This window comes from Ictidomys tridecemlineatus, chromosome X (genome assembly GCF_052094955.1).
Source record: "Ictidomys tridecemlineatus isolate mIctTri1 chromosome X, mIctTri1.hap1, whole genome shotgun sequence".
Classification (NCBI taxonomy): Eukaryota; Metazoa; Chordata; class Mammalia; order Rodentia; family Sciuridae; genus Ictidomys; species Ictidomys tridecemlineatus.
The window spans coordinates 13,138,691-13,153,588 of NC_135493.1; the positions used below are offsets into that span (position 1 = coordinate 13,138,691).

Below are 14,898 nucleotides of genomic sequence, written 5' to 3' on the forward strand. Positions count from 1 at the left end.
CCCACATATTCAAGAGAGGTTCCTGCAAACATTCTGCCTGTTAACACATTTAGACAACTTAAAGGTGTGTGTATGTGTGAGTGTGTATGCATGTATGTGTGTTTCCTCCTCCATTCACTGTACCTTTTTTATTTGGCTGCACTCACTTTCTCTCGGGTATAAATCAGTGATTCTCCATAGAGTGTTTAAAAGATCCAATTCGAATGATTGGCCTATATAATATCAGTCCACTTTCCTGCCAGAAAATTTTGGAAAGAATAAGGATTAAAGAGAAGAGTGGCATTTGTAATTCCCACAATGGCTTCCAGCATTGGAATAAAATTGGGGCGAATCCGAAGGTTTGACGGAATTGCTGACTTAGTTTTTACAGTGACACCCCAGACCTCTCAGTCAGCTACTGTGTCTTGGGTTTCTGTAGGTCCTCCACCATCCCTCCCTTCCAGGCCCAGGGGAACTCTAGGCTCAGGGAGAGGAGAGGGCTCCGGCGCCTATCTTTTCCCACTTGGCTTTATTAAGGGGTCGCCTCCTCTTCCTGCTTTTTTGTGCTCTCTCTAAAGCGCGTCAAGAGTTCCAAGCCCACAAGAGATTGCAGTCCAGGTGTGTTTTACTTGGCGCTTCTTAAGACCCCAGTGTTTGGGAATCAGGGATGTGGAGGGCGCTGGGCTCTGTAGCCCCCAGTCGGAAAGCGGAGTGCGCGCGCGCGCTAGTGGGGGCGGGGTTAGGGAGGGCACATTCCGGCTTTGGCTATGGCTCTTTCAGACTGTCCCGGGCTCCTCTCCTCTTGGCGCCTTCAAAGACAGCAGCCCTGACAGGGCCACCTGCCTGCGCCCTTACTGTGCAAACCCCCCGCGCCGCGGAGCTCTGCCTTGGCCAGCACTGGCTGGGATGCTAAGGAACCACCAAGACTTGCACGAGTTGCCATGGGAGTGCGAGGCCGGGCCGTCTCCTCCCACCACGTGCGCTAGCTTAGCCCGGCCTTCCCTCCCCTGACAATGGGCGTCTCCGCGGGGGTTCTCCCTGTCGGCTCCTAGCATCCCTCCTCCGCCTCTCCCGCCTGAGCTCATCCTCCGCGAAGCTAAGCGTGGGCGTGGGTACGCTCCCAGAAACAGTTGCCTTCGCGGTGACTGCGGCCGAAGCGCTGGGCTGGCGCACCGAACTCCAAGGAAGTTCCCGGGCTCCCGGAGCGCCGCACTCTCAGGCCGCTGGCCCCACAGCTCCTGCGAGGGGGCTCCGGCAGGCCGCTGGTGGCGGCGGCGTGGCGGTCTGAGCGACCCGGGGGGCGCAAAGGCGGCGCTCCAGGCGGAGCTCGGAAACTGGGGGCTGGGGCAGCGGCGCCCGCCCGGGACTCCCGCGTGAGGATGGCGGCTGCAGGGTCCCGGCCCCACCTGATTTTGCCAGCGCCCGCGGTCAGGCACTTGCCCCAAGCTGCCGCCTCGGCGCTATGGACTCCAGGCCTCCGGCGGAACCCGGACGGCTACACTTTCATGCAGATAGCGCAGACTGTCCCGCTGCAGGTGGACATGGCCATGGCCCTGCAGCGCGTGAGAATTGAGGAGAAGTATGGCAAGAGCTATCTCTGTCTCCTGCAAGCGGTCTTCGTCGCAGGTAAGCCCTGTCCTTCCTAGCATTCCCCGCCCGGCGGCGGCCTCGGGCGGGCTCCTCCTTCGCTTGTTCCACTCCTCACCCGCTCCCTCCCCATCCTGCTCATGGAGAAAGTACTTTGTCTTCGCTCCACACCCGGCACGCGTGCAAGTCCCCACTGCATTGGCTCTCCCATCTCCGATATCGCTGGGCCATCGTTCTCTGTCCCTCTGGCCAGCCGCCGCGCTGCGGGCGTGCAGGTCTGGTCTCAGCTCGGACCCCGCAGGCGGACCGTGAGAAAGGCCAGAGGCGATGTGGGACTGTCTTTGCGGTTGATTCAGGTCTCGGTATCCGCTTCTCACTCGCATCTCAGAGGTAGGAATAGATCTTGTCTTCCAGCTCTGCACCCCGCACACTAAAACCCAGCGCCCTGAGAGTGCGCTTCCCTTGTAATATTCCTTGAAGGCGGAAAAGCGATTAAACACACACACACACACCAAAAAACACGTGTATTATGGGAAACCAAGTGAAAAGGGGGCCCAGATTCTGAAACCAGTGGAACTGCAGTTGGTTGAGGAGTTGTAGGGAAACAACTGCTGCCAAAAGATTTGGGCATTTCATTCCGACAAGTGCATCTTTCCAGCTTGTTCCGTGAGCTTCCCGGGGTCCTCACTACCAAAGCAGAAGCTCTTGTTTGTCCTTCAGGACAAACAAAACCAAAGCTACGGACTCACAAAACCTTCACTGCCGCTACTGCGGTTTGGTTAAGGGGCAAGAGTGGTGTAAGAATGAACTCCTTGTTCACACAGTTGACCAAACTAGAGTTGCCCAGCTTTGGGATTGGTATGGCTGCAAAGGTACGGAGGGCTGGAGCAGTGGCTTCCAGAAGTTCATAAGGAACCATTCTGATTGGCGCGGGGTGGGGGACATTTGCAAGGTGCTGCAGTTGATGGACATCCCTTCCAGAGCTCCCTTGGTAGCTTTAGCTTATCATGTGCAATGCCTTGCAGTGGAAGTTTTGGTATTCTAAAAATAGACTTGGGGGAATGGAGTGGTGGCTCAGTGGTAGAGTGCTTGCCTGGCATGTATGAGGCACTAGGTTTGATTCTCAGCATCGCATATAAATAAATAGAAGACAGCTCTGTTCACAATTAAAGAATATTAAAAAAAAAAAAGACATGGTAGCAGGTTTTCCCAAATCAGGTAGTCACACCATATGTCCCAAATGTCACCCCTTATTAAAGTCTACTCATGCAAATCTCTTTAGTCAAAGCATGGAAACAGTTCAAGGCTTTGTCCAAGAATTATTGTGCCTGTTTTTTTTTTTAAGGTAGTTAATGGTATTTTCTGTATGTAATAATAAATCATTAAGGGGAGCAAGGTTAGGGGCACAAACTCCTTCAGAACAATTTAAATGGTTTTCACAGGCTACAAAAGAACTTCACTAACATTTTCTGTGCACTGGAGTGGAAAATACTTTACATCTTCTTTTCATTTATTGCCTGCATCATCCCAAAAGCTAAAAGCCATCTTCATGGGAGAAATGTATGTTTAATCACAAAACTGAAAAACAAGTTGGCAGTTCCTTTTTTTGGGGGGGGGGAGGGTGCTGGGGATTGATCCTAGGGGCACTTTACCACTGAGCTACATCCCCAGTCCTTTTTATTTATTTATTTGAGACAAGGTCTTAGTTGCTGAAGCTGACCTCAACTTTGCAATGTTCCTGTCTTAGCTTCCCTAGTTGCTGGGATTACAGGCATGTGCCACTCACTGCATCTAGCACAAGTTGACGTTTCTACTGCCGCTGGTTTGCTGATTTCTCCATTTTTAGAGTTGTGTGATGTTTCTTCTTTGTGAACTTTTGATGGTTTCCTGCATATTATCAGGCTCCTTCCTGTCAGTGTCATTTCAGTGCATCATGGCACCTAAATGACACCAGTTGCTGTGTTGTGCTTTTGCATGAGCTGGCAGGCTTTTGTCTTTCAGCATTTGCAGCCATAACCTCTACCTCCCAACATGCCCTAATGAAAGTATTGTACCCACCTGACTAGTACTTTAGTACATAACTTATTTTTGTTTATTCTTGAGGTATCATCTCTTTATGTTGTCCAGGCTGGTCTTGAATTCCTATGCTTAGATGATCCTCTTGCCTCAGCCTCCTGAGTAGCTGGGGCTACAGGCATGTGCCACTGTGCCTAGCTTGTACTATAACTTTAAATGGGAAACTACAATATGTGCTATGACTTTAAATTTAAAAATATTTATATACCAAATATGTTTACAAAGCTTTTCATTGTGGCAAAGAAAGTTCTGAAAAATCACTTCACCTATGAGGGAATGATTAACTTTGCTTAGGGAGAGGAGAAGACTTCATGGAGACAGGGATGCCTGGCCTGAGTACAGTCTTGAGGGATGCATACAAAGTTCCAGATGGGCAAGGGATGGGGACACGGATATTCTAGCAAAGGAAATAAGATGTGCAAAGACAAGCAGAAACGGGAGAGTATAAGTAGATTTGGGGAACTGTAGGTACATTTATTTATTTATTTTTCTTTATCCCCCAACTCCTGACCTGTAGGTGATTTTAAAATGGTTGGAGCTGGGCATAGTGCCACTCACCTGTAGTCCCAGCTACTTGGAAGGAAGTTTGTGGCAAAAGTATCATTTGGGCCCATGAGTTTGAAACCAGCCTGGGCAACAGAAAGACCCTATCTTAAAAAAAAAAAAGAAAAGAAAAGAAAGAAAAAGAAAAAAAGCTGGATGTGGTGGTGCATGTCTGTAATCCCAGTGACTCTGGAAGGCTGAGGCAGAAACATGGCAAATTTGAGACCAGCCTGAGCAACTTAATAAGACACTGTCTCAAAATAATAAAAAAGAAAGGACTGCGGGTATTGCTCAGTGGTAGAGCACCCCTGGGTTAAATCTCCAGTACCACAAAACAAAACAACAATAAAAACTGTATAAAATTATGGAAGTATATAAAGTATGGAAGGTAGAGGAGAGAAATAAATTTGGAGAGGTAGGCAGGGGCCATATCAAGCAGGGCCTTGCAAAACATGTTAAAAGGGTTTTCTCTTATTTCCAGGGCTGAGGAATATGTTGGCATAATATATATATATTATGCCAACATATTCAAATATATTCATATATATGAATATATTTGTTTGTTTATAGATTTTTATTTTATTTGTTTATATGTGGTGCTGAGAATCGAAGTCAGTGCCTCACACATGCCAGACAAGTGGACTACCACTGAGCCACTGCCCCAGCCCCCATGTTAGCATGTTTAAGCAGGAGAATAGATCAAGGCTGCTGTGGGTGGTTGTATGGGTTGTGTGCTGCAGAATTCTTTGAGGCTCCATGTATGTATTTATTTTTAGTGAGCATTTTTTAATTAGTGCATTATAATTATACATAATAGTAGGTTTATTACATATTTGTATATGCATACTACATAATAGTATATTTTGGTCAATTACATTCTCTAGTATCGCCCCGTTTTCTCCTCTCTTCCCCTTGTTCTCTTCCTCTATTTTACTGGGTTTCCTTTTATTTTCATGAGAATCTCCCACACACTTTTTTTCCCTTTTTTTCTTTCTAGCTTCCACACATGAGAGAAAACATGTGACCCTTGACTTACTGAGTTTGGCTTACTTCACTCTGAGGTTCCATCCATTTTCCTGCAAATGACATAATTTCTTCTTTAAGGCTGAATACAACTCCATTGTGTATATATACCACATATTCTTTATTAATTCATCCATTGATGGACACCTAGACTGGTTCCATAATTTGAGTGCTGTGAATTACACGTGATAAACATGGGTATGCATGTATCACTATAACACGGCTTTTATTCTTTAGAATAAATACCAAGGAATGGGATAGATGGGTCATATGGTGGTTTCATTCCTAGTCCTTGCAGGATCTTGATGCTGATTTCTATAGTGGTTGTATTAATTGACAATCCCACCAATAGTGTAAAAGTGTTCATTTTTTTCTGCACTTCTTCTCTAGCATTTATTATATTTGCTATTTGTATTTGTATTCTTTCTTTTTTTGATACTGGGTATTGAACCCAGGGACCCTTAACCACTGAGCCACATCCCTAGCCCTTTTGTATTTTATTTAGAGACAGATCTCACTGAGTTACTTAGGGCCTCACTAAATTGCTGAGACTGGGTTTGAATTCCCAATCCTCCTGCCTCAACCTCCCTTAGGTGCTGAGATTATAGGCATGTGCCACCATGCCTGGCCTATTATTTGTATTTTTTGGGGGGGTTTACCAGGGATTGAACTCGGGCCCTTAACCACTGAGTCACATCCCCAGCCCTATTTTGTATTTTATTTAGAGACAGGGTCTCACTGAGTTGTTTAGTGCCTAGCTTTAGCTGAGGCTGCTTTTAAACTCCCAGTCCTCCTGCCTCAGCCTCCAGAACCACTGGGATTACAGGGGTGCACTGCTGTACCTGGCCTATTACTCATATTCTTTTTTTTTAAGAGAGAGAGAGAGAGAGAGAGAGAGAGAGAGAGAGAGAGAGAGAGAGAGAGAGAGAGAGAGAATTTTAATATTTATTTTTTAGTTTTCGGTGGACACAACATCTTTGTTTGTATGTGGTGCTGAGGATCGAACCCGGGCCACACTCATGCCAGGCAAGCGCGCTACTGCTTGAGCCACATCCCCAGCCCCTATTACTCATGTTCTTGATGACTGTCATTCTAACTGGAGCGAGACAAAATCTTGGTGTAGATTTTTTGTTATTTTTTTAAATTTGTAGATGGACACAGTACCTTTGTTTTATGTATGTATGTATGTATTTATGTGGTGTTGAGAATTGAAACCAGTGCTTCACATGGTGCTAGGCAAGTGCTCTACCACTGAGCTACAATCCCAGCCCCCCAGGGTAGTTTTGACTTACATTTTTTAAATATTTATTTTTTAGTTTTAGGTGGATACAATATCTTTATTTTTTATTTTTATGTGGTATTGAGGATCTAACCCAGCGCCCTGTACACGCCAGGAGAGTGCACTACTGCTTGAGCCACATCCCCAGCCCTTGACTTACATTTTTAGGGGCTCTATTTAAATACAGTACGCCATAAATTATACCCTGGCTAGGGCTGTACAGTATATGCACAAAGTGCACAGTGGTCAACAGTGACTGTACATGATGGGACATCATGCTTTTACAAATATTCCCATTACAAAAGGGAAAGGAAGGAGGGAAAGCATGTTTGGGATTCAATTTACTTTATTCTTTTTATTTTTTGTGGTGTTGAAGATAGAACCCAGGGCTTTGCACTTGTTAAGCATGTACTTTACCACTGAGCTACATCCAGCCTTGGGGTCCAATTTTGTGTTATTTCTGTGGAACATTCAGGTAGTACTGATCAACAGGTCTGGAGCTGGGAAGGAGTAAGAAGTGAATCTTATTTCTTACTGTCATCTATGGGATCCTTTAAGCAACTTGTAGCACTGGAGTTTTTTCCTTAAACCTACTTATGTATGGGCTATGCAGTAGTATATTTATCTAACTTAACCTCAGAAAACTCAGAAGTAGTTGTGAAAACCTGGTCACTACAATTTTTTTTTCTCTGGTGCTGGCGATTGTACCCAGGGCCTTGTGCATGCAAGGCAAGTATTCTACCAACTGAGCTGTATCCCCAGTACTACAAATTTTGTTTCATCAGATTTCATCTCATTCAGACATGTTTAGATCTCTAAATCACAATGGTATTTAACTAATCAGTGCATATCCAGTATGGTATAAAAATGTATTCCAGTGACAATGGGTCATTTATCAGTCCACATTATATTGACTGTTCTACATAACTGATTTTTCTGGGTAATTGAAGTTCAGTAGTTTTAATGCCTGGTTTTCTTTCTCTTCAAAATCTCTGAAAGCTTTTCAAAGACACTGTTTACCTTCCTAGCTCCTGAACCTGTCAATAACCATACCCTTTTTGATGACTCAGATTGTCTTTACAATAGTATTAGTTGTTTTAATGCACATTATATAGTACTGCCCACAGGCTTCAGGGGAGAGCTCTTTGTTCCTATGTTAAATGGACACAGATTGTTCTGCCTTTTAATCTGTAATACTTGTTTTTTTTTCTAATTTTTCCACTTATTCCTTCTCTGTTAGCTCTCTTTTCTTGCTGCTTTTGTTTTACCTATTCATACCAACCAACTGTTATTGCCTCAGGCTGTATGCTCCCACCTCCATTGCTCCTTTTGATGTATTAGGGGAACAAGGTAAGCAAACTTGTTAGAATTGTCTGAAAAATTTGAGTAAATGGATTGTTAGTAGTCAGGCATAGTGGCTCATACCCATAATCCCAGTGGCTTGGGAGGCTGAGGTAGGCCAGCATCAGTACTTACAAGGCCCTAAGCAATTTAATGATACCCTGTCTCTAAATAAAATACAAAAAAAGGGCTGGGTGTGTGTCTCAGTGGTTAAGTTTCCCTGGTTTCAATCCCTAGTACCCTCCTCCCCCCAAAATGTGAAAAGATCTTAAGAGACTTTACTTCTACTACCACATGTGATTTTAGTCCATAGACTCTGATATCTATTCTGATGGCATAAAAACTTTTTATTTTCTTCCTAGTTCTTGGCTTTGTTCTGGAGGGTTGATGCTCTTAAATAAGTTATCAGTAAAATCTTTGTAATATTAAGATATAGCATGTGAAATTGTGATCTTTTACTTCTTTATAAAACAGATTAACTGTGTTCAGAATCTATCAGTAAATTCTGGTGCATTCTTAGAACATGGCCCCAGATTGAAAAGAAATGTCCCTTTCCCTGGTTGGAATCTTCTCTAGCAAGCTCCAGGGATGAAGCAGGGGCTATCCCCATAAGGAGAAGGCACTTCTGATTGCCCACAGGGCCAGGGCTTCTTTCATTTGTTGCCAGGTTACTTTGCAAAGAGTTTTCTCCCAAGAAGTCTAGAGTCCTCAGCACCTTCTTTCCAATAAAACCAATATAAAAGGGTTTGGATCATATAGGGATTGGTAAGGAATTAGGCTTTTACCATGAATTGGATAAAGGAGCCAAGGGAAAGTTTTGAACAAAGTAGTGACTTCTGTTTCAAGAAGATGCCCTGGATGCTGGATGGAGAATAGGCTAATGGTGATATAGAGATGGAAACACAGAGATCAATGAGGTGGCTCTTAGGATCCATGATGATAGCTGGAGCCAGAGAGGTGGTTTTGAAGGTGATGTGCAGTGATCAGATACTGCATATATTTTGAAGACAGAGCCACACGAATTTGATAATTGTTTGGTAGGAGAGAAAGAAGAGGAATAAAAACCAATGCTAAGATATTTGGATGGAGCAAGCAGATGGCAGAAATTCATTAGTAGATTTGGGGGTGCCTGCAAGAGGAGCATGTTCATGAGGAAAAGCATGAACATGAGGACCTGAAGTGTGGTTTAGGACCTTTTAACTTGTGGTCTTTATTAGATAGATATTCATGTAGAGATGACAAGTATGCAGTTCCACACAAGAGTCTAGCATTCAAGAAAGAGGTCTGGGCTGGAGATATGGACTTGGAAGTCATCAGCCTTATACATGCATTTGGAAACTGGATAAATGATTACAGGATAGACAGAGAAGGAATCAATCAGAAGCCATATTTGTGCCCCACCAGTGAAGTCTTGTGGTTGACCAATGGCACATCCCCAAGGCAACATTTTTTTTTCCCTGGGAAGGAGGAGAGCACAAAGTAGAAGGCAGTGCCCCAAAACAAATAATTTCTATGGTTTGTTCTTCAAATATTTGTGCTCTCAGATTGTTGAAAGTTCACTTTCACTAATGTTCAGTTGCTGAGAATTTGGAACCAAGTTAATCTATGCCTGAGGATGAAGATGGGGTTTATGTTTAAAGCTCTCCCAATAGGGAAGCTGTACAACCTCAGTGTTAGCTAATCCTTCCTATAGATATGAAAAATCTGTACTTTAGTCACATGTGGTTTAAGTTCATGCTGCAGATGAATCCTTTCCCATCTAATTCTTTCCTCAGTAGAAATATTAAGTAGCCTCTATTTTTCTTCCAATCAACTCCTTTATTTAAACAGCTCTGTAATTTTCAATATGTGATACAATTTTCTAAAAGAACCCCACATTTTAATGAAAAAACCAAAGGCTAATGGCAAATTGAAAAGGAGCATTTTACACTCATAGTGAAGTCTGAGCATGTAAAATAGTTGAATTTTAGCCTTCTAAGTTACCCTAGATGGCAAATATAATAACAATTTAATATAGTGATTTACTTTTTAAAAGTCAGAATATCTTCTGATATTCTTTCAAATATAAATTAATGATATTGTAACCTCTATCATTGAAGAAATTAGCTGTAGTGCTAGGGGTGTAATTGGTAGAGCATGTGCTTAGCTTGAGTGAGGCCCTGGGATGATCCCCGCCACCACATGCAAAACAGCATAACAATTACCTATTAACCAGGCAGATGCTGTGAAAGGAGACTTTTAGCAACAAGGAGACTTTTTTTTTTTTAATTTTGTTAGCTGTAGTTGGACACAATACATTTATTTTATTTATTTATTTTTATGTGGTGCTGAGGATCTAGCCCAGTGCTAGGTGAGCACTCTGCTGCTGAACCACAACCCCAGCCCCAAAGGAGACTTTTTGAAATTTATCTGTGTGCATTCTCTCTGGATAATTATGAGCCAGCAACCCTGTTGAGGGATATCTGCTCTGTTTACAGATAATTTTTTGGCATCATTTGAAAAGCAATTATCTGAAAAGCAAATGAGAACTATTCCTACTCGGGGGTGTAGAAAAAAGTTTTGTTAGCAAGAGGGCAAGTGGGAGAAATGGAATCTCAATTTAGTTGTACCTGAGCCCTGATTTTTTTTTTTTGGTACTGAGAATCAAACGCAATGAGTGCTAAGTAAGTGCTCTGCCACTGAGCTACATCCCCAGTCCATGAGCCTATTTTTTTAAAAAAGGTTTTTATTGAGATAATTTATGTTCCAATACATTTAACCTATTTAAAATGAGAATTCAATGTTTTTTAACATTATCATAGAGTTGTGCAACCATCACCACAATCTAGGTTTTGAATATGCCCATTATTCCAAAAAGAAACCGCATACTCATTAGTAGTCACCCGCCTTTTTTCCCCATAGTTCCTTACCTCCACTCCCAGAAGCCACTGAAATAACTTATATATCTATAGAAATGCCTATTGTGGACATTTCATTTAAACAGAATCATGTAATATATGATCTCTGACTTCTTTCACTGACCATAGCAATTTCAAGGTTCATCTATGTTGTAGCAGGTATCAGCACATTATTCTTTTATATAAATGGATATTATTGCAATATATAAATACATCACATTTTATTTATCTGTACTGATGGATATTTGGGTGGTTTCTACCTTCTGGCTATCATAAATAATGTTGATGCAAATTTTCTTATGCAAGTTATTTTAATTTTTGTAGTTGTAGATGGACAGAATGCCTTTATTTTGTTTGTTTATTTTTATATAGTGCTAAGGATCAAACCCAGTGCCTTACATGTGCTAGGCAAGGGCTCTGTCACTGAGCTACAGCCTCAGCCCCTTATACAAATTCTTGTGTAATCATGTTTTCATTTCCCTTTGGTGTATATCTAGGAGTGGAAATTTCTGGGTCATGTTTATTCTTTGAGGAACTCCTAAACCCTTCTCCAAAGCAGCTGCACCATTTTAGATTCCCATTCTCAATGCATGAGGGCCCCACTTCTTCTGCATCCTTCCTTGTTAATCTCTTTCTTTTTGATTCCAACCTAGGAATCATAATGGGTGTGAAATGTTTTCTCTTTGGGGTTTTGACTTGCATTTCCCGACTGACTACTGGCAGTGAGCATCTTTTCTTCTTCTTTTTTAAAAAAATATTTATTTATTTTTTTTTAGTTTTCGGCAGACACAACATCTTTGTCTGTATGTGGTGTTGAGGATCAAACCCGGGCTGCACGCATGCCAGGCGAGCACTTGAGCCACATCCCCAGCCCCAGTGAGCATCTTTTCATGTGTTTATTGACCACTTGTATATCTTGTTTGGATAAATGTCTATGCAGATTCCTCCCCAAAGTTAAAGTTGGGCTATTCTTCTCTTTAGTGTTGGGTTTTAAGTTCCTTATGTTTTCTTGATTTGAAAGAGATCCTTATCAAATATTTGATTTGAAAACATTGGCTTTTATTTTCTGGGTTATATTTTCACTTACTTGATAGTTCCTTTAAAGCACAAATATTTTTAATTTTGATGAAGTCAAATTTAACTTTTTTTCATTTTTCCAAAAATATTTTTTTAGTTGTAAATGAACACAAAACTTTTATTTTATTTATTTATGTTTATGTGGTGCTGAGGATCGAACCCAGTGCCTCACCCATGCTAGGCAAGTGCTCTATCACTGAGCTACAACCCAGGCCTTCATTTTTACTTGTCTTTTTGGTGTCAAATATAAGAAAACATAGCCTAATCCAAGGTCATAAACAATTATAATTGTGTGTATCTCTAAGAGTTGTATAGTTTTAATTCTTACATTTAAGTTGTTGATCCATTTTGAGTTTACTGTTATGTATGGTGTGAGTTAGGATTCCATCTTTATTTTTCTGCATGTGCATGTCCAGGGGTCCCAGCATCATTTGTTAAAGAGAATATTATTTTCCCATTAAAATATCTTGTTATCCTGAAAATCAGTTGGCCCTTGATATAAGGATTTATTTCTTAGAAATAGAATTTCTAAATTCTAAATTTCTAAATTCTATTCCATTCACCTGCCATTGTTAGTTGTTATACCTATCATGATTACTATAGCTTTGTACAAAATTTTGTACTGAAAAAGTATGAATTTTTAAATTTTCTTTTTTTCAAGATTGCTTTAGCTAGGGAATGGGAATGGGAAAGACAGTAGAATGAATCAGACATGCATTTCTGTGTTCTCATATGAATAGATGACCAGTGAAACTCCACATCATGTACAACCACAAGAATGGGAAGTTATACTCCATGTATGTATGATATGTCAAAATATACTCTACTGTCATGTGTATCTAAAAAGAGCAAATAAAACATTTAAAAAGAATTAGGTAATTAAATTGAGAATACAGAAAAAACAAAGATTGCTTTAGCTATTCCAGGTCCCCAGTATGTCCATATGAATTTTAGGATTAGCTTGTCAATTACTATGTAAAAAGCCAGCTAGGATTTTGCTAGGAATTGGGTTGAATCTGTATATCAGTTTAGGAAGTATTTGAACCTGTTTTATAGTCATACAAATTGGGGTTCCCAAACTTTAGGGCATTAACTTTAAGGTATTTGAAGTTCTTTAATGGATATTTACATTCTTCCCACCAAAGCTTATACTGGATACTTATTTCTCTCTTTTTTTTTTGTCATGAATTTAGAAGGATTATAATATGTTAATTATTCTAGAGACTCTGCTAGGGCTTAGAGGCAAGAAGGTAACAGCCAGAGCTCTCCTAAGACAAAACAAAAACAGTGAAATATGTTCACTGATTCAGTTGTCATTATGTTTATGATTCAACATTTGGCAGGCAAGTCTGTGTAGGATGGGAGTAACTTAACAAAGAAAATTGGAAGTGTGTGTTTTGATATCACACTGACCAGGAATCTGCAAAGACCTTTCCAGGCTGGACAAGACCATTTGTCAATCAAATGTGTAATCCCCCTCCCTGTGGCAGGAAATATCTTTTAGGAAAATAGGTTGCAGTGGCTAAACAGATGGTCTTGGATGAGCTCTGCAGTGGATTTGCTGATTCTTTAAGCAGGAAAACCATTTACTTATCCCTATTTTTTACATATGTAGTTCTTTATAGGATGATTTCAGACCTTCTCAAAATTTACACTACATGTTTTGGTTTTGAGTAGTGAATTCATTAGACTGTGATTGTTAGGCAGATTCCCAAGGCAATGGCAGCTCCTCCTGCTCTAAAGGAAAACCTCTTATCTCCGTTGTTGCTTTTGAATCTGGCAGGGGGGGAGGGGGGAGGGGGGAGGGGGTTGGGTGGCATTGCTTGCTCTTAATTAAACACCTGCAAGAGATAGGGTCAAGGGGTTGCAACCAAGCTGATGGGTGGAGGTTTTCCGACTTGCCACTAGTTGCACTTCATTTTTCCTTGTGCAGTTTTTTATTTTTAATTTTTTGGCCTCTTTTCTTTGTCTCTCACTCTTTATGGTTATATGGTTTTTCCGTTTTTTTTCCTTTTTTGAGATGGGGTCTCCCTACATTGCCCAGGCTGGCCTTGAATTTGTGCTTCTCCTGCTTCAGCCTCCCAAGTAGCTGGGATTACAGGCTTGAGCCACCATGTCCGGCAATTAGAATATTTTAGTGAACAAATGAAATTCCTGCCTTCAGGAAACTTATTTCTAACTGGTGAGAATGATAATAAAGAATTCACATATATCCAGATACTTTACTATAATGGATCATATTCTACATGTTTATCTAAGACTTGCATTTAAGTCTGTTTCAAAAAAAATTTTAGGGCTGGGGTTGTAGCTCAGTGGTAGAGCACATCATGCCTAGCACATGTGAAACACTGGGTTTGATCCTTAGCACCACATAAAAATAAATAAATAGTGCTGAGGATATGGCTCAGTGGTAGAGTACTGGTCTGGCATGCATAAGGCCTTAGGTTCAGTTGCTAGCACCCCCCAAAAATAAAAACTAAATAAAATAAAATAAAATTATAAAAAAAACTTTTTATTGTGAATTTTGTGGCATATGTAAAAGATTATAGGAAAATGACATATATAATATAAAATCTCTTATGTTATTTTTAAATGTTTCTTTCATAGATCACAGAAAAGAATCTTTTAGCAAAGAGAATTATTTGCCCAGTTTTGTCTTAGTGGGTTTATAATTTCAGTAAACCTACAGAGAACCTGGGGCATTTTTAGAATGATACATTCATTCTGTAAGCAGTTGTCCACACTGCTCCTGTCTGAATCAGTAGATGAAAGTTAAAAGCTACTTTTGGTCTGTCTTTGCTGTAGGCTGGATGAATTTTCTATTTAGACTACTTCCGGCCATCAGAAAATTAGGTAAAATGCAATTCTCACAAGTACTTTATTTAATAAATGAGTCAGTGCTTGTGTAAAATATATTAATCATTGTAAGGATCCAGTGGTTTTAAAATAATGTGTCACCCTTATAATCTTTAATTCCTTAATAGTCAAATGATCTTTTACTCAATTTTAGTAAAAAATAGGAGTTTGGACTTAAAAAAAAATCTAGGTGTCTACTTCCTACCTCCCCAACAATTATACCAAAACAACAACAAGAAA

At 40.9% G+C, this 14,898-nt stretch overlaps 1 protein-coding gene across 12 annotated transcripts in view; it reads left to right on the forward strand.

Moving 5' to 3' along the window:
* Window positions 1–1,393: 1,393 nt before the first annotated feature.
* Mcf2 (MCF.2 cell line derived transforming sequence) overlaps window positions 1,394–14,898 on the forward strand; it is a 153,541-nt gene continuing 140,036 nt past the window's right edge. For 2 of the 12 annotated variants that reach the window (XM_078034192.1, XM_078034202.1), the window contains exon 1: window positions 1,406–1,605. In XM_078034192.1, coding sequence (XP_077890318.1) covers window positions 1,485–1,605 — 121 coding nt within the window. In that variant the 5' untranslated portion in view covers window positions 1,406–1,484. Of the gene's footprint in view, window positions 1,606–14,898 lie in introns of all 12 variants that reach the window. The other 10 variants (XM_005325157.4, XM_005325158.5, XM_078034204.1 and 7 more) reach the window with 9 other exon arrangements.